Genomic DNA, 25,239 nt, shown 5'->3' with positions numbered 1-25,239 from the left:
CCCGGAGTACATGATGACATAATTTGGAGTTTTACCCGTTATATCATTCATCCAATTAACCTTCCCAAACATGCGGTTTATTGGCCAGATCGTAGAGTTTTAGCATTCACTCTTTCCACGGCAACGGTTTTCCGCCACTTTGCCAACTAAATTCAGTCAGACCTCCTACTTTAAGAGAAGGGTTCAACCGGGGATAGATTCCCGGTGCAGAATGGCTACGTAAATTTGATTTCCTGTAGTCGCTTTGTCCATTCAATTAATCTGTCTGAGGGTACGGTGGTTGGCCAGATCCTTACTTTAACATTTGTCATCATTCTCAATCACTCGTCGGTAACCTTGCTCTTTCATGTCGTGTGCTCGCTCAAGTGCGCTGTTTTAGTACTTGTCTGGCCGGACAACAATATCCGGGGTGAGTGACGAGCAAGAATGCCATTATTCCTTCGACACTATTTTTATTATTGACCTAGCTTAGCATATAAATAGTGAGCCGTGCGCACCCAAGCTGTTTCATATTGAACAAATCTGGCTCACAGAGGCTTCCATCCAGTCTAAATCGCAATGTCCGACGAAATATTTCACCGCCAAGCATGGCTTGAAGAAAGCAACCAGGAAATTCGTATACACTTTATCGAAGCCCGACCTTCGCAGCCTCCGAAAGGTACGATACTTCTGATCCATGGCTTTCCTCAAACATCGCATCAGTTTCGCCATGTTATCGGCCCACTCGCATCAGCTGGATATCATGTGATTGCACCCGACTATCGTGGTCATGGCTTCTCGTCTCATCCCTTGTTGTCCGTGTCCGACTTCGCCAAGAAGTCACTTGCGACTGATTTGTTCCGTCTTATGACTGAGACACTCAGAATCACGGAGAAAATACATGTCGTGGGCCATGACATCGGGGGCATGGTTGCCCATGCTTATGTAGCACAGTTTCCTGGGCATGTGGCCAGCATCATTTGGGGAGAGTGTCCTCTTCCTGGAACAACTCTTTTCGATGAGCTGAAGCACTCACGAACCCATTGGCACTTTGACTTCCACGGCCACAATCCAGAGATTGCAGTGGCCCTCGTTTCAGGGAAAGAGAAAATGTACTTGAAGCATTTCTTCGACCGTCTCACGCAAAATCAAGCTGCTTTCTCCCCAGAAGTGGTCGACTTCTATACGATGCAGTATTCCATGCCAGACGCTATGAGATGTGCGTTTTTCACGTACAGTGCTTTTGAAATCGACGCTCAGCACAATAGGGCCTGGCTTCAACAGAATGGGAAGGTCACAACTCGAAACATGATTCTTTCCGGGGACAGAAGCTGGGCTGCTGAAGGTGCAAAACAGATGGCAGAAGAGATGTACCACGATCCTAAAGTTGGTATCGTTCAGAATAGCGGGCATTACCTGGCGGAAGAAAATCCTGCGGGCTTTGTGGAGCAAGTCATAGGTTTCATTGGAGCTTAATTTCTCATCTTCGAGGTGGAGCACTGTCGAAAAAGGCGGTGTCTTGAAGTGACCAGAGTCCTTCAAGCTGCCAGTTTTGACCGTTATGGATGAATTTTGTATTCGTAACTATGTCACGGCTATATGGTGTCATAACACGCCAAAGTTCAATTATGCACAGCTGTGAGATCGCTCAACCGATCTTAACACTTTAAATCGATGACTTAATTTTATTGGACTTGTACTTTCGAGGCGTTTCCTACCGATTCGGAGTCAAGATGAGTTTGTCCGGGTTTTGCTGGCACCAGAACGATTGATATGTCAAGTAATAGGATGACAATAGCTTGCGTAAGGATGTGGAAACAATCCCAACATTGTAGAGGCTGATAAGACCAATTCGTTGATGCTTGGTCTGCCAGTAAGGTTATATTAGCCAGGGAAGCTTGAAGGCAAGTTCAGGTTGCGAGATTACTAAATCGCGAACGGGCTAAGTGAAGCACCAAGTTCCTTGGTCCGTGCAATAAATTTTAAGTCCTCGTCTATTCTTGGAAAGGTTTTTACAGACAATCTGACATGCGAGAGCTGGCCTGTCCATTCAAAGTAATGTTGTTTGCGTACCACAGACTCTGTTTATTTGAAGAAGGTAGCTAATGCAGCACCAAAAGCCTCTTTTCAACCCTATTTACACCACATAACTGGCGCAATATTTGCGGTCGCGATGGCCTTGAATCAATGATAGAGAACTGCATTCGACATGACACCCATATCAACTGCTTCAGCAGGCATTCTTACATCCATAGCAATCCTGGACTTCTTTGTGTCTGATTCCAAAACGAAATTCCGGTCAAAACGAGCACAGCCAAGAAGAAACACGCCCTGGCCGTGATAGTGGTCTGTCACTGTCACGGTTTTAAGAGATCAACGTGGATTTTGATCCGCAACGTGCACACGTGGGGAGTCCACCGAGTTGTCGAAATACCCAAAGCGGCCTTGTCCTTGACTAACTGGACAATGGTGACCCCATACATATATTCAAATTCATGCGCCCATATCGATAGGTTCTCAGACCGGAGTACGGAGTACCCAATAAGCGATCGCGGAAGCTGTCGGTCTTTACATAGGAAGGGGATCCACCACGACACGAAATCACGAAACTTGCTGTTGGCTATGACTCTCTACACCAAGGTCACTGCTTCTTCTGGGATTTCTCTTAAGGTGGAGCCAAGCTCTGACGAAGCACACTAGTATACGCTCATAGCAGTCAAGCGATCAGGCCCACAGCACAGACCTTTGCACTAATTTCCGGCGTGGAATTTTCCAAGGTACGACTACAATTCCCAGGAGGTGGTCAATATTTATATAATTCAAGGATCTTACAAGAAGAATCTTCTTCATCTCATTTATATCCCGTGCAGATAGACCCGTAGCTATCTATAGTTGATACAGAGGAATGTGTGCAGATTGCTATCCAACATACCATTTCTCGCATTATATGTGTCGGCTGTATGGTTTGTATCGTCAGTTGAACGTTAATCAGGAAGTTTTAGTTAACAAACTGGCCGTTTGAAGTTTATGTGGTTTGTAACCCGTCTGGTAACGCCGCTTGAAAGCTGTATTTCCTTCATGCACCGTTCCATCCCATTATAAACCGCACCTAGAGAGCAAGAATAAAACAGGTAAATACATATACAACATTATTTAATGGTGGTTAGGTCTGGAGTCATTTGATGAGACAACGTTTATTCCCGTTACTAGACGACCTTTTTCGGGGCCGTATCGACCTCGGACTCAGTGGATGGCTGCGGCAACCAATTCCCGGCGGCTAGCTAAAACCTGTTGCGTCAGCATTCCGTATCCCGGGCCTCCACAAACTCTCTTCCCGTACCGACACAAGAAATTCTGGACCGATCCCCGGAGTGGGCGCGCAGCCGGGGTTCTGAGAAGGCTACCGTGGATGCCACTCCTCCTTCGCCCTCTTAAACCCACAGAGGCTGTAAACTCCAGACTCTTCTGGGACTTTACTCGCCTGGTCAATGGACTCTGGCGTGTGCTGCTTAATTCTTGAGCCAGCCAGAGGATTTGCGTGTCGCGAGCAGAAAGTTGCTGATTCGCAAACTCCACTAAAATCGTTGCTTGAATCCAAAATTTGATAAGAACCGGGCCTTGGACCAACTTACCTCGTCTATTTCTCTTTCCTTGTGCACCGTGTCCACTGTTCTTTGCTGTCATTGAGAATGTCCACAGAATGCTGCACTTGAGGACTGCAATTATTGAGTCTGGGTTGTCTTCTACGTATGCTGAAGTGACCACCGCAGAAAAATATGTTTTTGCCTCTTTCATTGGGATCACCATATTCGGCTCGATTGAACTTGTGGTGCTTTGTTTCATCACCTTCAAGCGATATAGTGGTCTTTATTTCTGGAGCCTACTCGTTGCCTCCATTTCGCTCGTCCCTCAAGCACTCGGCTTCACCTTCATACTTTACCGCATCGGCGTCTCGGAATACCTCTCTACTGCGCTTACAGTATTCTCCTGGTATGCCATGGTTACCGGGCAAGCACTGGTGCTATACTCGCGACTCCACCTTGTCTGTCACAATAAGAAGATATGTGACGGCGTCCTTTGGATGATCATCATAGACGCAATTTGCCTGCATGTCCCAACCACGATTCTCATATTCGGCAGTGCGTCCAGCGATGCCAACTTATTTGTATCTGCATATGGTATAATGGAACATATACAAATTATGGGATTTGCTTTGCAGGAATCAATCATCTCCGGGGTCTACATTTGGGAAGTTGCCAGACTGTTGAGAATACGGCCGCAGCGAAGCCATGTTACGGTCTTGAAGCAGCTGCTCTGTATCAATATTCTTATTTTGATGGTGGATATTGCAGTTGTGAGCGTCGAGTATGAAGGATACTGGGCCATTCAGGTGGTCATCAAGCCTTTTTCGTACAGTGTCAAACTGAAGTTGGAATATGCTGTCCTCAGCAGGCTCGTCATCGTCGCACAAGGAAGCTCTGCACTGTCAGGGCCATCTAGGGCCGTTGCAGACGTTGAGCAGCCCACTTTTTCACCTCACGAAAACTGTGGACCAGTTTTGGAAGATTCCTCCTGTTACTCAAGCCGTGATACATCCATTTTGAGACCCAAATAGCTCAGGCCTCTCTTTTTGCCAACAGATAGCTTTTGTTCGACATTCGGCAGCGCTCTACGGCACCATATGAAAAGCCGATTAAACCCGCTTTAAATTTCTCGTCTTATACACTCAGCATTTTTCACCATAGATTATTACGTACCTAGGATTTATGCGATGCCGTAAAGTGCTCCGCGCGAAGTTTTTCAATTGGCGCTCGAGGGCCACAGTTAAAAAACACCTGATAGCTCTTGTTTGTGACGACGTGACGACTAAGAGCAAAAACGGCCTTCGGTTGATAATTAATTGGTGATCTCACGCAGTCAAGAGGAAAAGGAGACAGAAGTTTGGCCGTGACGGGTCACCTGTCGCTGTGACCTTAGACTGTGGCGTCAGATAGGGCCCATCCGCGCTCCCTAGTAAGGAGGCAATGTGCTTGTATTGCAATGGCTTCTAGAAGGAAGGTGGGAGGGGCAAAATCGAGTCTTGACTGCGTGAGCAATGACGAGCTAGCTACAAAGGCGAGCAACTTACTCTCGTGAGGCAGTTGTACGAGGGAAGACCTCAATAATGTCGGTGTATTTATCACTAGACCTGGCAAATGGGCATGCCGCGGGCACAGATTATGCCCGCGACATGCATTATTTCTACATAAAAATAGTATATTCTCTTTGGATTGTTTTAAAGACCTAGTCAGTTTATTAAATTCAACCTTCTAATGTAATAGTTATTTAGTATAAAAATTATAAAAAGCAGACTATTAGATTCTGATTTCCTTTGTCTTATTTATCTCAATTTCAGAAACTTTCAACTTGATTTAGGTACAGTAGTATTATTATTAAAGTTTTTATATAATACAACTGTTAAGATATATATATTTTCTCTAGGTACCTACTATACTTTTTCACCAAGTCTAATAAGTATTGTATGATGGGAATGCTCGCTTGCAGTCTGTCAAGCAGACGGGTCGATCGCAAGAGGACAAAACCACCACACTCGAAGAGTGCAGTAGAGTAGTAGGCAAAGCGGTGCCCTATTGGGTCCCAAGTCACATTCGGTGACCGATCAGAATCTTCGAAATTAATAGAAGCACAAGCGTCCTCAAGCTTACATTCCGACCCCAATATATCTTTTTATAGCTCTCGTTATCGACATAGACTTTAATCAGCACCGCACATTTATATCAATTCCTTTTGCTTCGATAACGTAAAGTAAAGGCTTCTGCAAAGTTCCGACCAGAAAATGGACTTTCACTAGTTCTTTGTGAGCCTCAATTTGCCCTCTTGCATATTCATGGTATCTGGCGTATATCTTCCACAATTAAATCTGTGTCTGTGTGTGTGAAAGATGATACGGCAGGGTATGTTGGCCCTTAAATACTTGTGCTGAGCCCCGCAATGACCATCAACGTAGCCAATGAGTCAGGGACGCATGTCGCTGAATCATATGGAATGACCACGTCGTAAAAACATCTTAAGGCTTGTCTTGGCTCAGGTGATTCACGGCATATCGTCAGTATCTTTTCATGATTGTGGCATTTCTGTTCTAGAGCAACCATTGATGTTCATGAGGACCTGGGATCATGTTACATTATGCGAGGATCCGGTGTAGCCCTATTGTAGCCGATACAGGACCTCGAACTAGTAAGACATGAGGTGGTTGACAGGCGGCCTGCCAGGCATGCAGTGGTTTTGACTAGCTTGCATGGTACCATTTCCTGAAATTAACTTAAAGCTTCGTCAATGCCTATCGCCGTCTAATCACCGTTCTCACTGTTAGACTGCTTCGTGGCGCGCGACTTCGGAACTGGTATGATGCATTGGCAAGTCCAGAATTTCTTCGAGTTACAGGTAAACATGATATCAACGGTCTGTAGCCCCCCCAGCGGCTCTTGAGTCCTGGATTTCCCATTAGAAAAAAAAAACCTCGCATAAAAGACGTGTGCATTCTGAATAGTGGCCAGCCATTTGAGCCTTTGCATACAATTTCGAGGCCAAGCAACTAGGGATCAAACCCAAAATTAAAACTAAACGACATGCCACTGCCACCCATCGCAATATAATGATGCCGTACTGATACTAATCCTCCTAAACCCATTTTACTACTTAAACATCGGGTACCCACTTTCCATTTACCTTGGTCCAAGTAGGCAGCATATCGTCGCCCCTCAACTTTAAGAGTGTAGTTGGCAGTGTAATTTCCCAGGGTTCGCCCTGTGCTGTTTCGCCTTCAGGCTTCCCCTTAAGTTCCGCAAGTTCGTCGGCAATTGCGATATATGCTTGACTAGTGACAAGTGGAAGCGGGCCCCCGTTCCAGGGGACACCAAAGCGCAGGAAACTTCAGAATGTCAGCACATTACTCAGCTTGAAAGGCAGGAGCAGGAGCATTGGAAGTTAGCGTACTGGTCAACAGCACCCTCGAACCCAGGACGCACCGGGGCAACGACGCGGGCGAAACCACTCTTCAAGAACTCGTCGAACACTGGATCAGTGTCATTTATGGCAAGCTTCGTAACCCAGTAATCCCGAGAACCCCAAAAGTATGGGTAAGTGGTAAACACTAAGGTCTGTATCAGCATCTACGCGGAGCGGGAGAAGCTATAGGGATTAACGGACTCAACTGATCCCACTCAAAGGCCTGTTCGAAGAAACGGACATATGTTCCCTCAGCTTCGGTCTCGGAAAAATCGATCTCCGGCCAGCGACCTTGTAGATCCCGGTCAAGGGAGTTAAAGAGCTCGAAGTGTTGTCCGGTGAGAATCGAGATGCAATGTTTCTTGAGTTCTGTCTTAATGGTATTCAAGTTGGCTGTTGGGTTTCTGCATAAGGCGAGTCAAATCACGGTTCCACAAGAAGAGAGCCCTGATAGATGACTTACGTCCCCTGAATGGTGATCCCGTCATTGATCTTCAACTTAGCAATCTTCTCCTCATAGTCCTGCAGTCGTTGCTTGTACGCCGAGAGTAACTTAGCATGCGTCTCAGCCTGCCACTGCTGTTTACGACGATCTGTGACCCGACACAATATCTCTACTGAGATGACACCATCGGAGATATTATAAGTGTTGAAGCCCCAAGCGACAGACCCAGTACTGCTTAAGGGAGTGGGCCACGTCCACTCTGTCATTCCCAGCCGATGGGTCTCCGATCCGACTATAACATCGATAGTTGCGGTATCATTTACCCACACATTCCTGACGCATGATACATTTGCCCAGATCGCTTTATATCCGGATGGAATAGCTAGAGTGGAACCGTGGTTGAAGTTCGCGCGAGAATCGGACGCTGGAAGCGCGGCTTGGTCGCTCAATGTGACATAGTCCTCTGGAGGTGGGTTGACCTATATAGCCTGAGTATTAGCTACTCCACATAGGAACTTAGGCCTGGCGATGTATCTCAGGCCTATTTTGGCCGCTAGGCGTAAAATATTGGAACGGGGACATTTGGAAAGACTGCATACATCTGTTGCTTGATACCTGGCTACGATATTGCCAACCATTGCTTCGGTTATCTGCGAAGGTCTATACGTGAATGGAGTCGGCTTATCGATCACTTGTTCCGATCCTGTGTTTTGGAGGTTCTCCACGAATGCATGGGTGAGAAAAGCAGCAGGTTCAGGGACCATGAAATCGCTGACAGATCATGTGTCAGTGGGTTATTAGCAGACTTCTTTCAATGACTTACAACATCGTTCGCATGCCATAGTTGAAAACTTGCGCCTCATACCTATCTCAGTTTAGCTTTTTTCCTCCGGTCTGCTGCGATGGAAATGCGCCATACACTTTGTTCAACCATTGATATACACCGGAAATATGTGCACCTCCAGTGGCGTTATTGATCCCGTGCTGGTTTTCTTCAACAATTTCGCTCTACCGAATGCTCAGTAAGTGGTTCTTCCCCAACACTTGGCTAAGTTCAGTGCAATGAAAAACGTACAACGTTAGTAGTGGTTTGCCTCTCCAACACCCGCTCGGTGACCTTCTTGGCTGTGCGCTCTGTGGTGTCCTGGGCGAATTTCGATGCTGCTTTATTGGCCTCCTCCTTATTGCGGCTCATGCTCCCCTCAACACTAGCATTAATTGTCACCGCCGGGCCGTACTTGGCAGAGACCTTAAGCTCGGCCTTCAGGTTTTGAGCTTCCTTAAGCGTATTGTTAGTCTCCTTGCTCATTTCAAAGCGAGAAGTAGAGGACAGCTCATGATCGTCGGTGCTGTTCGTCTCGGTTTCGAAGTTTATCATGCTCTCTGTTCTGGTGGTTTTCTTGTGCGTCCGGTTCTTGTTCTCTCCCTTTAGTACATTCTCAACATGGGCGATATCAGCTGCCTGGTAACTTTTCAACGTCTGTTTCACAACTAGGAGGTCTGCAATGCCAGACGGAGTGGCTTTGCCTTTGGTGTGTGGAACTCTTCCATCCTGGGGTAGGGCTGGTAAAGCCGGGATGTCCTTTGGGATATCATAACCATAGAGCAGACCTGTGGCTCGAGAAAGCACCGGGGTCTTGGCACTAATTATAGCGGAGCCAATACGAGTATAAGAGACATTTTCAGCAGCAGGAATGAGGTCCTGGAGTGATGTCATATGACTGTCTACTTCCCTATTAAGGGATTTCACGGCGTCTAGATATTATACTGATGAGCCACTTCTCATTATGAGAGCGGGGCGTTGGAAAAGAATTTACCATTCACGGAGCTTGTAGCGATATCTATCCCCTGTTCTTTCAACACTTTTTTTGTGGTGTCACTCAGTTTTTGCGATGCATCTGTCTTCAGGCGCGGTGTCCTTTCGGCTGTTGGCGACGCTTTAAATGCACTCAGAGGACCAAGCATTCCCTCGCCACTCAAAAGCTCCTTAGCGAGGTTGAATGCTCCAATTGGTTCTGTGTTGACAGGGGGTACAGGATTCGTAGGTGTTGTGGGGGTTGTCGGCGTCGGGCTGTTAGCAGCTAGACGTACACTGCTTGGGTCGGGAGACGTAGATCCAACAGCGTTAGCTCGAACAAGAGCAATCGTTCGTAACGATTTTCTGTACTCTAATTGATCTCCAACAATGGTGTTTCTAGTGAACTTGGGGTCGACATCAGCGCCCTCTGCACCTTTCGGACCCTCCGCCTCAAAGCTTTCTGGGCTCAGCTTCAACAACTCTGCAATCGCGGATTTTAGATCCGTATGTTCGGTCAGGAGTTTCTCGGCCTCTTTTTCATCTTGGCACATGTCCCTGCCTCCTTCGCATCTCTTTTCAGCTGGTGAGGAAACGAGTGGTTTTAGGTCCATCTCCAGTGGCAGTAGAAGTGTGCGCTTTCGATAAAGTGGGATATCAATTTTGGTTACTTCCGGCATTACGGGCTCCCAAAATTCCGGAGCAAGCTGAGGTTCCAAGTCAGACTGGGATAAATGCCATTTTTTGCACTTGTAAATGATGCCTATGTGGCGCACACGGTCTCCGACGTCGTACTGCTTGCCAACGCTCCATTCTGTCTCTTCAACCTGTAAAAATTCGCGGCCCGAAGGCTCTAGAGCATGGGACTGGGACTGTTCCTCAGCCAGCTTCTGAATAAGTTCAAGATCACGGAGTTGATCTGAGAGGCCAGCAATAGGGCGATAGTGTTCCTCCTAGGTGCTTTGAGCCACCTTTCAAGTTAGACGTAGTTGTGGTGAAGAGCTAACCTGTACAAATTTTATAGCAATAATCGAGTCTTTCAAGTCCTCAAGAATTTGGACAAAGGGCTCACTCTCTACCAACTCAGCGGGCTTGTTGCCAAAGACTTGTTCGACGGTGCTCTCAACGGCCGCGAGTTCGTCCCGCCCCGCATCCATGAACTTGTCAAGGATAGCACTAAATTGGACAGCATGTTTTTGAAATGGTCGACCATCAACAGAAGGGATAAATCTATCGGATCTGATAAAAGCTCTAGAAATAGAGAGAAGCGATTCGTTCGGGGTCGCTGAAGTTGCAGCGGCCCCTAACTCCTTCTGGAAATCGGTTTCTTGGGCTAGGATGATTGGCGGACGGGTCGAATCGCCTGAGACAGGAGCTATCGAAAGTCAATAACACTTGGATGCCCATCAATACGAGAACTACATACGCCTCAGAATTAGGAACTGGAACAATTGTTCCGTCATGATAACTCAATTACCAACGAACAGACCGGACACAGGCTTTTGCGTTGACGATAGATGGCAATCTAAATCTCGGGATTACAGTGCAATGAGGGAGATAGCGCAATTATATATTTCTGACTAGGGCTACGATCCCAATCGTTTATGATTTTTGTGCTATTAACTAGCATACACATTGGGCGAGAACGTTCTATCTTTGGGTAAACAACGTCATAAACCTAATTGAGGGCTCTCTCACACAATGAACGTGACAGTTCTAAAATTTAAGTTTTCCCAAGTTTTCACTCGAAGATCCATCCCCAAGTTGCTTTCCGTGGTTTGGATTTTAGGTTTAGCTCGTATTTTCCTCTTACGGCAGCGCTATCAAGCCTAGAACAGTTGGACGCTGCAAGCGTAAAATCCGTTCATGCGAGGCGTTACCAGACTAAGAGCTGTTCGTTGGCTAGATAGCCAGTAAATAAATCAATGATGCAAAGCAAATTTCTAAACGTAGTATTAGTGACTAAACTTAAATTACTCCCCCGCCTAGACCAAAATTACCCCGAACGTCATGGAGAATGCCAATGTATGTTTGCCGCATTTTCTATTCTGGAGCTTCAGGGAGATGTCCTTACACCATATCTGGGTGCATGCAAATTTGTCATCATTGATGCAATCACATGCACTCCGAGTTGATACATAGATGTATGTATAGAACGTGGAAGAAGGCCAATTTCGTAGGTTCTTTTGTTCAATCTCTCATCCAGCAGCTCTGAAAACAAAGCAGGTTATCCGTGTCAAGAGTAGTTTGGCACCATCAGTATGACAACCGAACGTGTGACGTAACGGATTACCTGTCGTCATTCACACGCAACTTGAAAGGTATCATGGAAGCCATCAAGGAGCTTTCCAGATGCGCGTGGTATTTGATGACTTCCGGCACGAAAATCAGCTAGAAGTTACATAACCTTTACACACCAGTCAGTATACAAAATTAACGAATGGCCTAAATAAACCTTCGCTCGAACATGGCCAGCAAAGAGAGTACTCAGAAGCTTGCCGCGGAAGTACAGAATGCCCTCAATAACCTCCACGGCCTCCTCCTTGGCGCCGCATCCTGCGAAGAAATTGCCTTGGCAAGGGCAATATATCACGTTCTCCTCACCGAATGGTCTGCCAGATCTCCAAATGCACGAGTATTCGATGAGAATATCGACACAAAGCCTACGACGTCCCTAAAAATAGCGAATTGGCATAATCATGCTGTCGAAAGAGCAACTGAGATCTTAAGTTGGCAGGCGACCCCTCCCAGAGCACGAAAACGGATCTGGGAATCCATGCGTAAAGCCTATGAAGTATATATTCAGAGGCTCGAGCAGAACTTTGAGTCCTGGAATGAGATTTGCCGGAAGCTTAGTAGGGGGCCTAAACCACGGGGGCTGAAGAAGGCGGATCAGACGACAATATGGATGATGCTTTTCAGGGAGGAGGTTCTCGCTTGGTTCGACTTTCAGAGAGCGACAACAGTTTTTGTGCTAAAAGATCCTGGAGATGGAATCGTTCAATTTTTGACCGAACGGAAAGAGATGCTGATGCTGTTTAAAACTATCCACGTGGAGGGCCGGGGCTTGCTTGATTGGCCAATCACAGGGCAGGTGTTGGAACTGCAAGCCAAATTATCACCGACTTTGCGAAGACTAGGTGGCCTATACGCGGCGTGGAACATTGAGCAAATCGTTGGCATGGGAGAAGTGACTGAAACCGAGCGCGCGGTGCTTGCCATGGGAGTTTTGGTTCCAGGTGTTGGGCGGCTTGTGAAAGCTGGAAGGCTCATGTATTCGACTACACGGCTAACGCAGCTCTTTGGCAGCAATTTTGAGATTTGGGAACTGGCAATATTCTACTCAGCCCAAGTGTCAAGGGAACGACTGCAGGAACAAGCCCTAGACAGCGCCATGGCTATCTTGGAATCGGGCAAGAGGCTGCCCAAGGCAAAAGAAGCAGTGCTAAATTCTGCACTGGAAGTCATTTTGGGCCGAGGCAGGCTGCCAGAGCACCCTGAGCCGCTCATTATTGAAAAGTCGGTCACGGATTTGTGGGCTGATTTACTATTGAGACACCCCTGGCTTGCATCATCTGCTTCACTAGATGACCATGCACTTCGAAGAATCCTTTTGATGGGTACAAATTACTCCCATTTGCAGTCTCAACTGCTTGCTGAGTTGGCTGAGTCCCGCATCTGCGCTTTCATGCGTGATAAGAAAGGCCTATATAGTCTTGGGATTTCAGTGCCAGCTGATAGCACATTGGACTTTGTCCCTGGGCATGCATTCCGCCTTGGTAATACAGGATCTGAGATTGACAACCGGCAAATATCCGACGGAGTACTTGGCTACTGGCGAAAGGGGATATTCGTTGTGGCAGCTATATTGGAAGTTAAGGTTGAGGGTCTTGGAGGAAGGGAGCTTGGGCACAATAAATCAGAATTCTATAGCCTTACTCGACGTGAGCAACAGTACTTACGAGCGTACTCGAACCGGGAGCGGGTTGAGATGAAAGAGACAGCCGAGAGAACAGGTGAAGAGCTCAGACTGGATAAAGAGGGGTTGGGACCAGCGACAGACATAGAGGTTTTAAGTCTAGAGGTGGGAGCCCTCACTCCTCTGAAATGTGACCATGTTAACTGAGGCAGATTCTCAAATCCGAGACTGGCAGCCAAATTACTCGTGATATTTCTCGGCTCGACAATTTTGAGCAAGGTCGAATCAACGGTATCCTAGCCCCATTCCAACTCGCGAAAGATGCCATAAAACCAACCAAGATCCTATTCGTCGTACCAAAAGGTCTTCAGTTAAGTGATCAAATATATGTTAATCTCAAGAATGAAGTCGAAAATCTAAACACAACGAGAACTGGAAAGCCCAAAATCCCGTTCCATATTGAGCCGTTTGCAGTTCCCTTCGAAGCTTCCCAATTGAAAGGAATCGTCGAAGAAATTATCGACGACGCCAGCAAAATGATATACTCTTCTGGCGCCATCAACGACTCTGCAAATGAAAGCCATCATGGTGCGAGTACGGGTGATTTCATAATGTACCTCAAGAGAGTATACGCTATTGCACTTGATTACAAGACGGGTCGTGAGGGAGCCAATCAACGTGTGGTGGAGTGGCTTCGATTTTTGGAGTATAATGATATGAGGTGGGATAGGCTTGTCGGCTCTATTGACAATGATTGGATAACGCACATTCTCGTCAAAGATAAGGATTTAAAGCGGCTGGACTTCGTTACAGATCCTTTGCACCCAATCAACGTCAAGGTCTCCCATTGGGGAGCAGCCATCGATGGCGTTTTAAAACGAGAGCGACCTACAACCACAACCTGGACATTCGCAGATATAGCTGGCTGGGGAGGAGACTTGATTCAATTGTATAGCAACTGGCAAGCAAGTGAAATACGCAGTGGATCCGAATATTGTTGGCGGCACTTCGCTCGTCCAGGGGATACTGGTGGCTTCAAACTGAGGGACCTGATCGAGGACGCAGATGGTTTTAATATTGGAACTGCGCTCCTGACAGACCAAAAGAGAAGTATTCTCGATGAAGTGGAGGACCTTTTAACCCCCAGGGGGGAAATATAGAACACGAATTTCGAGATTCTTTCAAGGGAGGTTTGGTGGATCTACCGTTACAGAGTCGGCTGCAAATTGTGCGGCGATTTCAAAGCAAATATTGACAACAGCAAATCCTCTTATATGGGTTGGCAGGTTTTTCATTATTGATAAAATACTGGATGAGCCATTGCTGAAGGCTTATCTTGAAGCCATGACCGAAAATGAGCCGTGGCTGAACTATAATTTTGCTGCGCTGGACGATTTTTGCAATGGCTTTGCGGCCATACTCGCGGATATGGCCAGTTCGGAGTGAGGGTGGTGATAGGTATACCAATTTTTGTTCGTACCTCCCAGATCCCTTAGAGTGTCAATGGCGATTCAGTAGGAATTTTCCAGGAGCTTGAAGTATGTGCGCTCTGTACGTAGGTAGATCTGACAAACTTCGTTGCGTTCAGCTGGGCTACCTATCACGCTTATAAATTGGTACACCCAAGTTACTACCGAGAGTTGCGAATTGTTCCACGGACTATTTCAAGTCTAATAGGCACTACGAAGAACTGACATTATATATAATTAGATTCAGAATGAAATATAAATCATCATGTACTGAACTAAGCGATATAAATATTTTGGTACGACATACGACATTCCCTGTTCATACTGTAACATACGTCTATATTGCCTTTAGCCAAATTCAATGATTTTACTTGATCTGGCGGATCCAATAAAACGGAGGCCGGTGCATTTAATTGAAATCAGGCGTTTCTGGGATGAGTTCTCGATCTTCGCGGTCCGGTTATGCAACTCCGACTTCACAGTATTGGAAAACGTGCGGGTTCAACGTGAAAATATCCTAGGTAGTTTGTACCAGTATGCGTGACGTATTGAGCATTATTTCATCTATTATATCCTGCCTAAGTTGCTTTGTTGGAGAGATATAGATTTAAGCAATCTACAAATAGCCAAAGTGGAAATTTTTGACGTAAACTTGCATGATAAGTATTTTAAAGGATCCCTTGCCCTTGTTTAACTACACCAAATAAAGAACAGGACGTGTGTTGACCAGCCATATGAGAGATCACAACCACCTTAAACGAGGTAAAACCCTGCAGCTAGTTGATCAATATCGTCTCCCGATCGTCCTTTGAGTCCACATAGTATGCCGCGCTTGTCATGATCAAGTTGAATGCCTTTCTCTGTATCTGCCCCAACTCCCCCCCGCTGCAAAGAATCTCTTTGTATCCCGGGTGAAAAACCTGAGGGAATCAGTGCGGCCATCCGGGTTGTGCCCAAAGACATCCATCCACTCAATAACCTCGTTGCTCCCGAACACGTATGTAGTATGCAGTATGTTTGCCTCATCAGCAGCCTTAGCATTAGGTATGTTTTGTGTGTGTTGTTCTTCTCCTCCGTCCCATGCAACCTGAATCCCCTTGATAACGGTGTATGGGGCAGCAGGGCCCGAACCTTTGCCGTACCATACATCTAACCGCCTAAAGGGCTTGTTTTCCTTGAAAAATGTAAACTCGCCACCACCATTGCCCCCAGCCAAAGGGCCCCAATAAACATGTCGCTCTGACGGCATTGTAGGGGGGCACGGCGTTTATGGATCTCGACAGGAATCAAGTGGAAAACTTGAATTTCTTTCATAGTATCTTGGAAAAGCAGGTGAGTATGTAAGTGGGAAATAAAATAAAGCTCGACATGTATTTATACATCTATCTTCATTATTCAACTCTTAACACAAGGAAAATCCCGAGAGACAAATATTGGGTTTGAATGCTACCTCACCTTAGTGAATGACGTATAAGGAATGTATGTTTGATTATGGAACCCAAAATTACTTGCTTAGTCTCCTAAGGATAACTCAAAATCTAGACACTTGATCGACCAAGGAAAACTTAAATTCTGATGTACTCAGTAATACCTTTCATTCTGACGCGAACCATGGGGATATTTTGTCAGATTAAGGAAAAAAAGGTTTAATTGTACTTCCAACGCACGGCTGACAATGCAAACCTAAACCTTTCGCGTGCAGGTTGTCTACAGGTGGCTGGTATACCAGCCCTTTGTCTTTGATTGCAGAAGCGCAAATGACGTCTCATTTATCATATGAATTTCAAAGTTTAAATCGATCTCGAGCTCATCGCGGTGCCATGGTCTACGCCCCATCTGCAGCCGCTCGTGGGCACGAGCCAGCGTCAGCGAGTGAGAATACCAGCTTCTGACTTAAGCCTGAACTAAATTCATTTCCTGTCAAAAACGACAAAAACGATACATGTTGTCAAAAATTGGATACTGTTAGTACCTACGTGGTAATATCAATGCTTAATTTTATTACCGCGAGCTAAATCTATCGTGCAAGGTCTTCTGATAACTATAGTCCTAAGGTAAGCTGACGACCAAGGTGACGGGGAAATACGAAATAAACCAATCTGTCCTAAGTAATCAGAACAACCAAATTGACAGAAAAAGAAAACGGGCCAATAATGCGCCTGCTGAAGGGTTACCTTCTTTGAGGCCGGACAGAGTTGTTGCCGTCCAACGAACGCATTTGGTAGTATGGGCGCACCGGAAAAGCAGAGAAGCGGACCCACGCCGCGCAACCCTAGACCGCAAGTCAGTTTAAGATTTCCGCTACATGTGACAGGCAGTCAGCCGGGCTATTCCGGATATCCAGTCTGGCCAGGCTTCGATACACATGGTAGCGCAGTACAGAAAAGCAGCTGCTTCAGGACATCTTGGCCATGCAAGGAAGCAAAGCATAAAGTATCATTTCAGGCGCCACTGAGTTGCCATTTTTGAATTTGCAAGTCCCGTGTTACACGAAATTTTCCGAATTCGTGAAAGTTGATCATGCACTGACCTCATAGCATGGTCAGGGGGGAATACCCCAAGCAAATCTCACAGCTTATAAAGTAACAATACGTGCGCTCCTGATCCCTTGTACGTTTCGTAATATCTTGATCTTCGACAACCACGACCGGTATTCATACAGGGTCATAGCAATGAGTTGGCTAGTAACTATATGTATTATCATCTTTACCTTTGCTTTCACCGCGAATATTTCTGCTCAATCATATATTGCCGACCCGCTCCATCAACTTAATCACAATATTACTGTCACTACTATATGGGACAATAGATTTGGTGAACGAAGTGTCGGCTACTTCACAAGTGTTGAAGGCCTAGCGATCATTGACGGAGATGTTGCTTATGGTACGGAGGCTCAATTATTGAGTAGCGGACTACGCTCTTTTTCAGTTCAACAACCCTGGCCGGGTGCCACAGTTGTGTACAAATATGACACGGCCGCTACTGCTGCTCGAATTGCGACCATCGTCAACACCGCCATTGCCCGTTGGCAATTGAGCAGCCCGTATTTGACCTTCCAGCAACTTCCCGACAACGCCACACCAGTCAACGGTGTACTTACTATATCGTCAAATGGCTGCGATGGTTGTTATGCTAATGTTGGGTTTGGCGCCAATATACCCCTACGAATGAATTTGCAGCAGCCTAATGCGACATGCACTGGTTCCTGCGGCCCCAATGAAACAACCCATGAGTTTGGTCATGTGCTTGGTAAGTTCCTTCAGCCTACTTCTGAATGGCTCATATCTGCGTATACTGTATATTTACTTACCCTTTACTCAGGGCTCCTTCATGAACACCAGCGCCCTGACCGCGAAAGGGTGGTCAACTACCACTGTGCGAACGTATCCCCTAGTTGTACGGGTGGTGTCAATATGCCCGCTGGGTCCGACTGCTGTACTACTGCCCCACCTGGCTGCTGTGGTAGCGCGCAAAACTTTAACATCCTCAGTGGCATAGGAAGGCCCCACGACTATCAATATGACGTCAAATCCGTTATGCACTATACCTCCCAAGCTTTCGCACTTCCAGGCAGGTTCACTTTAACACCTGTCAATTCGGCAGTCACGTTACCCATGGTCAATCCATCAAACCCTAGCGTACTAGATGTGGGACGGGTCTGCAAAATTTACGAAGCACAATGCCCACAAGCTCAGGGTTGTCTGGCCCTCGGATGTCCTTACAAAGACACTGTTTGTGAGGATGTAGGATCGGGCTACTGTTCGCTCCACCCTTACGCGGATGGATGTGCAGGCAGTCCAGCAGCGAAATGTCTGGAGAAGATAGAGATGTGCAAAGGAGCAGGGTGCTCATAAAATTTCTAGCTGAAAGTGGGGCTGACTACTTTCTAGACAGCCCAGGTTACTAACTAGTCTCTACGCTATAATGGAGCGTATATTCAACTCCGTTTTCTGGCCCGCTGACTCGTCCTTCTTCCACATTCCTCTGTGCGTGCCGCGACAGGGTATACTCTTACATGGCCTGCTCAATTGAGTTTAGCGCACAGGCCTTGACCACTGAGCCTCGGGCTGAGCAGCGGGCAATTCGCGGGCATCTCTTTGTTGCGGGATTCGGTTGGTTGTCGTTGCTCGGTGGTTCTGGCTGGCTTGGTACTTGACGGGCAAGGGTGCCGTAATAACGAGGCTGCGTCAGTTATTAAGGCAGAGCCAAGCCCCAAACCCAGCTTCCTCTTGAACTGCTGGACTGTACGGAGCGTTAGTGACAGCGATTGTGAAAGAGTTTTCAATCATGAGTCTCCAAGTTTCTCCAGTTAATGTATTGACCTTCAGAGATACACTGTGAAATACGGGGAAATCCGCATAATGGTTATCCATGGATTCAAATCATTAGCTGACAGATTTCTCACATATCTGAGCTTTACAAGCTATATCATAGAGTATTGTAATCATAAGATAGTAAGTATGGCTCGGTTCTATGAAGGGCTAGAATTTACTGACTGTATGATGACGAACGTCCGGAAGTATCGGAATGACAGAGACTTAGCGACGATCTGAACATTCACCTGGCCAAGAAATGTTTTAGGAGGCACCTACATCCATGACATGCTATGACATCATTGAAGCCAGGCCTCTTTTTTCATTCGGAAAGTTGATTAACAGTACTTTGTTAACTATAAATTGGACCCTATTTCCCCCTAATTCGAACTTTTTTTTTCACTACCAGTATCTGTAAATTTTGTTTGTTACTTAAAACGTCAGATAGCCTTCACGCAGATACAAAACTCTTCCCCCCAAATCAAGATTCGATTGTGCAGATAGCCTCCCGCGATATCTTCAATTTGTTTACCGACGATGGCAGCACTTTCGTCAATTTACGGTAAATATGACTGTGCCAACGCATCTACATATGCATACAATGAGAAAGGCGAAAGAATATTTGTTGGTGAAAATGGCATAATACGGAGATGGATCGACGGATCAAACATAAAGTTGTGGATTGACGAAAACACATTTCGGGATCAGATGGAAGCAAATCAAGCTTATGATGCCACCGACCAGGCTGCAGCTAGATGGACAAGGATTGGCAGCCAAGTTGACGCGCCTGTCCATTTTTGGATGGTATCACCTCCTGAGAAAGCTAAGGTAGTCATGAGATTCTCACCCAACCCGGAGAAGCCCACGTGGATAGCAAGCACACTCTTGCCACGGGAAGGGGAAATCCCGCTGTGGATATACCCACGATTTTTCACCTATGGGGCTGCAGGTCAGGCTGGAATCCTAGCGCATGAAATGGGGCACATAATGGGTCTACGCCACGAATTTCTCGAGCCTGCCCTGTCGCCCAAATTTCAAGTTGGCCCAATCAATCCAACGTCCGTCATGTCGGATACTTTACCATATACGATACAGGAAACCGACAGGGCCTTATTAAAGGTATTTTACGAAATGCATTCTTCTCCGAGTGAAGATTTTAAGTTTGAAATCATCCCTATAGACGTGTAATTACCCCCAGGAGTCTGTTCTGTGTTCTATACTTTATTGTCAACTTAAATTACGCACTTATTTTAATTTTCTAAGACGAAAATATCTATCGGACTTATATGTCAGTCATAAGTCCTAAGTTAAAATGGTGAAGCATATGGTCTTATCTGGACCATAAGTAATCTTATCATAAGATTATGGAAGGGTCGTGTGATCGAATAAATGATCCACGATGGTGGAAGACAACTATGATGGAATAATATCAAGAGTCTTGAACTTAGTTTATTTGGATATGGGAAATGCGCAGTATTTATGAATCTTTAGAACATGGTAAAAATAATAGGATAATCCGAAATAATCATGGGGGCACACGAGATTGTTAGGAAACTCGTTGCTTTTTCAATCTGATGTGATAGTTGATATTCATCATCGTAGATCGTGTAGCGGTCTGTTGGATATTGGTCCAATTGGTCTGGCATATGCATCGCTTATGCATACGCTTAGCGCGGGGTATTGCTAATACACATATTGACAATATCCCTATACCATGGGGGTATCCATTGTAACGGGGAATTCATGGCTAGAACCAGAGCCACCCAAGGGTCGCAGGAAATTGACCTCTATACAGAGGACAAAGATGACCCGCCCAGTCGAAATCGGCGGTTGAGACTTTTTCCAGCATCTCTAGGTGAGCCAAAAGAACGTATCGAAGTTGGTGACTTTTTTCTAACGGGCAAACCGTGGAAGTGAACACAGCACCACAATGCCCGGATGGAAATTATTCTATTCTAGTATTATTAGAAAGCTCGCATCCGCCAGACTCTAAACCCTTTTTTCTTTTTACATATTATTGAAAATTGGTAGCAGGAAAAGTGAAATACTCTCAATCAATAGAAACTCGAACGAAAAACCCGGACGGAGGTTACGTGTAGGAAAATCACTAGACACAAACCACCAGCGCTACGACGCTTGTTGTACATTGAATTTAGCATTATTAGAATTAAAACGGTGGTATTCTTCCGGAACTCCTCTATCTTTTGATCATCCTTGAAAGTGGTGGCAGGATAGTATTCGAATCCATAGTAGAAGACTTCTGTTTGTAGACTACAATTCTCACGAGTTCGCTTGAAACAGTGCCGTCAAACATGGAAACGTTACAGTCTAGATCAATCTTATTTAACTATCAGTACTCTTTCATTGGGGTTAAGGTTATAAGAGCAGCCGTGAGTCTTGACTTTTCCTCTAAGTTAAAATTGTATATATCCAAAGTTCATATTGTAAACTTGTATGTTTACATACAAATATTTTAATTTGTAATAATTATTTTTATGAAATAGTCTGAACCGTTTTGAGAAAAATGGTTTGATTGGACTCTTTCGGGGTATCTGCTATCCGCTGCATAGATGAACTTTAAGCTCGTACCGGTTTATGCCGATTGGTTACAGGTCAGTGGAGTGTGAGTGACTTTGACAGTAACGAAGAACAACGAGTAGCCAACCACGGACGAATTTAACATAAGGTTGCGGGGTCGGATGATCGGCGTAAGTCATGTGGCGGCATTCAAGCCCTTAGTATAACCGCAGCGTGCATCTGAATAACGAAAAATAACATCAACCCGAAAGGTGGTATGTAAGTTAACTATCATCGAGGGCTTATATCTTATATACTGCATGTAAGGCCTAAGGCCTACAACGTCACCTGACATCACCAGAGCGATTCCCCCACACAATAACGTGTTTCATGGGTCGGAGGGCCACTCGGGCAAGCGGGCCACCCTGGAACACCATAGTAAAAGCGACAAATTACAATTCGATATCTCAACAACCATACCTTTTTTCAGTATATATTCTATCAAATATTACTATTTGAAGATATAGAACAGTATAATTTAATTTAAATTGTTAATTTTATAAATAATTTTACTAGAATACCATCTATTGTATTATTTTTGATGTATTTTATCGAAAATAGGTATGTTTCACGGTATATATATATATATAGACAATTTTTCTCTACGTTTTATAATAAGGATATAATAGAGGTTATAGGACTTCAATATTTAGCTTTGAATAAATATCGTTGTTGAGATATCGAATTGTAATTTGTCGCTTTTACTATGGTGTTCCAGGGTGGTCCGCTTACACGGGTGGCCCTCCGACCCATGAAACACGTTATAAGTTATACAGTTATAAGAAGCTGGTATATTTACACTGTTTGGCAGGGGATAGGCCCCTATTGGGCCCCTATAATGGACTGTGGGCCTAGCCAGAAAGCCCAAACCTATTATGGGCCGGGGAACTGAGCCCAAAGCCCAGCTCACTTGTGGGTTGGGTTGGGCTGGGCTGTGGGCTTTATGGGCTCTGCGGAAGTCTAGTCATATAAGTAGTGGCCCTGGCCTGTTTGATATATTTACACTAAAATAGGAACCCAATAGGTACCCAAATGGGTTGTAGTATTCAACCCAAACCCCCATTTGGGTTGGGTCCGGGTTATATTGGGCTCTGGCGATGCCTAGATAGGATTAATAATTAGTCCCATAGGTTCTTGGCAAATGGGATAGGATTCGATTATTACTTCCCATGGGTCCCAGATGCACAGGCCTACTCACTGACTCTGAGCCCGGACTGAGTTTTACTCAGTGAGCCTGAGTCTGAGCGTCCTCACTAAAGCGGCGGCAGTTCAAAGGGGAAAGGCCCACCCGTCATAGGAAATCCCCTACGTAGAGCTACCTATGTAGATCCGTTATTAGTACTGGCAGTTCAATCTACCCAGAGTAAGGGCAAAGTGAAGCCAGTGCTTCCTTCGTTTTGTAAGCCTCCGCGCCGCATTCTCTTTATTCCTTTTTCCTTGCTAGTCAGCTCTTAGATGAAAAAATTACGCTGCATAGTAGGCAAGTCGGGTGCTGACTACATTGCCAATAAATTCTGAGTGAGACTACATTGGTTAAGATATAGAATAAAACTTGGAAATTCAACCGATTGATGACGAGTAGAGATATTCCTATCCCCCATGCTAATTCCCCGGCTCATACCCAATTGCCCGCGGAGCCAACACATAGTCAACCTTCGCAAACCTTCCCACGAGGGAACCATCCGCTCCACCAGTCGTCTTCGGATCAAATCCGATCAGATTATTCGGAAATCCAACGTCAAACTCCTTCGCCTTCTCCAAAAACTCAATCTGCTTCGCGGTCAAACGAATTTTCAAAGCCTGAATATTGTCCTGCAAATGCTCAACCTTCCGCCCGCCAACAAGCGGAAATACATTCGGCGCCTTGCAAAGAACATAAGCTAAGGCAATAGCAGTCACGGATTCGATACCATGCTCTGCCGCAACAGTCGAGAGAGCCTGTGAAATCCGCTTCTCCTCATCCGTCTGCCCGTCGCCGTATACACTTCGTAGCTTCTCGCCATTCTTCTCTCGCTCGGCTATCTGCTTCTCGCCTTGGAAGTGCCCACCACCCAGCACATCCCAAGGCGCAAGCGCCATACCAAAATGGCGTGCCATGGGAAGAATATCTCTCTCAAAGTCTCGGAGCATCACGTTCCATCGTCCTTGGTAGATACAGAAGGGAGTCTTGCCATGCGCACGCGCATAGGTGTTTGCCGCTGAAACGACCCAAGCCGGTGTATCGGAGATACCGAGGTATAGCACTTTGCCCTGTTCAACCAGGATATGCAGCGAGTCCATGATTTCTTCGATGGAGGTCGTATGGTCCCACCAGTGGAGGTAGAGAATATCGATGAAATCGGTTTGAAGTTTGCGGAGCGAGTCACGAACGCTATTGAACATGCTTCGCTTGTGATTTCCGCAAGTGTTGGGCGTGTTGCCCTTGCCTAGGGCGTGGGTGCGGTAGTCTGTGGTGAACTTGGTTGCGATGACCATTTGGTCTCGGTTTTCACGCGCTGCCATCCATTCACCGATCCAGGCTTCGGATTGTTCGTTCTGATAGTTGTTTGCTGTGTCGATGAAGTTGCCACCTGCAGCGGCAAAGGCATCGAGTAGGGCGAAGGATTGCTCTTTGTTCATGCTGCCCATAAACTTTGACCAGCTGTCTCCAATTGACATGCCGCCGAGTTGGAGGGGGGATACTCGGATTCCTGCATTGGGGGAGAGGACCCGGTAGCGACCCAGAGGGGTAACGGGCTCGGGTGCGGGTGCGAAGATTTCTTCCATTATTATGGTTGGTAGAATAGTTTTAGTTGTTCTGAGAAAGTTGTATGTGAATGAAGTGTGAATGAAAGCATCTATTTGCTGAAATATCCTCGTATTTATAGACATAGTGAGCCTGGCTGGAGAAGCAAGTATTCGGTGTTGTCAACGGAGTTAAGAATCGCCCGGGAAGTAACATTGTAAGAGGGGAACGGTTGAACTGAGAGCGGAAATAGGTGGGGTTTCATTTGAATTGCCATCTATTATCTTTGTCCAGGTCCTTGCAACAGCAAGGCAAAATCGAATCATGCCTCCCTCTCCTTGAATCGAGACTTTCAGGATCTCCCTATTTCCCCCAATATTTACCCCGTATGATAAAGTAGTGTGATATCAGAGGAAACATACATAACTAGTAGGCATTATTGTTGTCTTTGCAATCTACTGTACTTGCAAAGCATAAGTTTAACTCCAAAGTCCGGTCTGGTAACCCCATATACATCATAACGCTAATATGTTTTAGGTTAGACTGCTGTCATCAAATCTACTGACTCATCATTGCCGAGTCTGTAACGTAATTCCCGCCCGAGCGAGACACCCGGCCGACCGAGACACCCCATCCAAAATCGCGTCTTTCTGCCCACACATCAACTTCAACCACCTACCATGCCACCAATTCGCTCTGAATCCTCGCAGAAATTGGCTAATCGAGAGGGAAAGATCTTATTAGCCCTTGATGATCTTCAAAAAGGCCGTATCAAATCTATTCGTGCAGCAGCGAAGCTATACGAAATACCGCTTGCTACACTACACCACCGCGCCCAAGGACGCCTTTCACGCGTTGATATACGCCCAAACGGCTATAAATTGACCCAATTAGAAGAAGATTCACTTGTTGAATGGATTCTCTCTATGGATTTACGTGGAGCAGCACCTAGGCCGGCTACTGTACGAGAGATGGCTAATATCCTACTGGCTGCACGTGGTAGCTACCC

At 45.9% G+C, this 25,239-nt stretch overlaps 8 protein-coding genes across 8 annotated transcripts; 5 read left to right on the top strand and 3 right to left on the bottom strand.

The window, feature by feature from the left end:
- Positions 1-558: 558 nt before the first annotated feature.
- N7481_010456 (alpha/beta fold hydrolase) lies at positions 559-1,455 on the top strand (the record flags this gene model as incomplete). The annotated part of the gene is made up of 1 exon (XM_057269675.1): positions 559-1,455. One exon carries the CDS (start codon positions 559-561, stop codon positions 1,453-1,455), a length of 897 nt encoding a protein of 298 aa, XP_057116849.1.
- Positions 1,456-3,679: 2,224 nt separating this feature from the next.
- Positions 3,680-4,594, top strand: N7481_010455 (uncharacterized protein; the record flags this gene model as incomplete). Its single annotated transcript, XM_057269674.1, has 1 exon — positions 3,680-4,594. One exon carries the CDS (start codon positions 3,680-3,682, stop codon positions 4,592-4,594), a length of 915 nt encoding a protein of 304 aa, XP_057116848.1.
- A 2,084-nt stretch (positions 4,595-6,678) lies between these two features.
- Positions 6,679-10,384, bottom strand: N7481_010454 (uncharacterized protein; the record flags this gene model as incomplete). The annotated part of the gene is made up of 7 exons (XM_057269673.1): positions 6,679-6,910; positions 6,976-7,132; positions 7,189-7,391; positions 7,451-7,539; positions 8,508-9,134; positions 9,257-10,180; positions 10,235-10,384. 7 exons carry the CDS (start codon positions 10,382-10,384, stop codon positions 6,679-6,681), a joined length of 2,382 nt encoding a protein of 793 aa, XP_057116847.1.
- Positions 10,385-11,694: 1,310 nt separating this feature from the next.
- On the top strand, positions 11,695-14,306 carry N7481_010453 (uncharacterized protein; the record flags this gene model as incomplete). The annotated part of the gene is made up of 2 exons (XM_057269672.1): positions 11,695-13,311; positions 13,359-14,306. The coding sequence occupies 2 exons, from the start codon at positions 11,695-11,697 to the stop codon at positions 14,304-14,306; spliced, it is 2,565 nt and encodes an 854-aa protein (XP_057116846.1).
- A 1,085-nt stretch (positions 14,307-15,391) lies between these two features.
- On the bottom strand, positions 15,392-15,864 carry N7481_010452 (uncharacterized protein; the record flags this gene model as incomplete). The annotated part of the gene is made up of 2 exons (XM_057269671.1): positions 15,392-15,446; positions 15,536-15,864. The coding sequence occupies 2 exons, from the start codon at positions 15,862-15,864 to the stop codon at positions 15,392-15,394; spliced, it is 384 nt and encodes a 127-aa protein (XP_057116845.1).
- Positions 15,865-17,287: 1,423 nt separating this feature from the next.
- On the top strand, positions 17,288-18,771 carry N7481_010451 (zincin; the record flags this gene model as incomplete). Its single annotated transcript, XM_057269670.1, has 3 exons — positions 17,288-17,864; positions 17,937-18,459; positions 18,654-18,771. The coding sequence occupies 3 exons, from the start codon at positions 17,288-17,290 to the stop codon at positions 18,769-18,771; spliced, it is 1,218 nt and encodes a 405-aa protein (XP_057116844.1).
- Positions 18,772-19,465: 694 nt separating this feature from the next.
- N7481_010450 (uncharacterized protein) lies at positions 19,466-20,116 on the top strand (the record flags this gene model as incomplete). The annotated part of the gene is made up of 1 exon (XM_057269669.1): positions 19,466-20,116. One exon carries the CDS (start codon positions 19,466-19,468, stop codon positions 20,114-20,116), a length of 651 nt encoding a protein of 216 aa, XP_057116843.1.
- A 2,991-nt stretch (positions 20,117-23,107) lies between these two features.
- Positions 23,108-24,271, bottom strand: N7481_010449 (Aryl-alcohol dehydrogenase (AAD); the record flags this gene model as incomplete). Its single annotated transcript, XM_057269668.1, has 1 exon — positions 23,108-24,271. The coding sequence occupies one exon, from the start codon at positions 24,269-24,271 to the stop codon at positions 23,108-23,110; it is 1,164 nt and encodes a 387-aa protein (XP_057116842.1).
- Between the last annotated feature and the right edge of the window lie 968 nt (positions 24,272-25,239).

Source organism: Penicillium waksmanii, assembly GCF_028829765.1.
Source record: "Penicillium waksmanii strain IBT 27052 chromosome Unknown utg000009l:1.0-4314994.0:1.0-4318279.0, whole genome shotgun sequence".
NCBI lineage: Eukaryota > Fungi > Ascomycota > Eurotiomycetes > Eurotiales > Aspergillaceae > Penicillium > Penicillium waksmanii.
The sequence above is the reverse complement of the archived record's forward strand: the minus strand, read 5'-3'. Positions and strand labels throughout refer to the sequence as shown.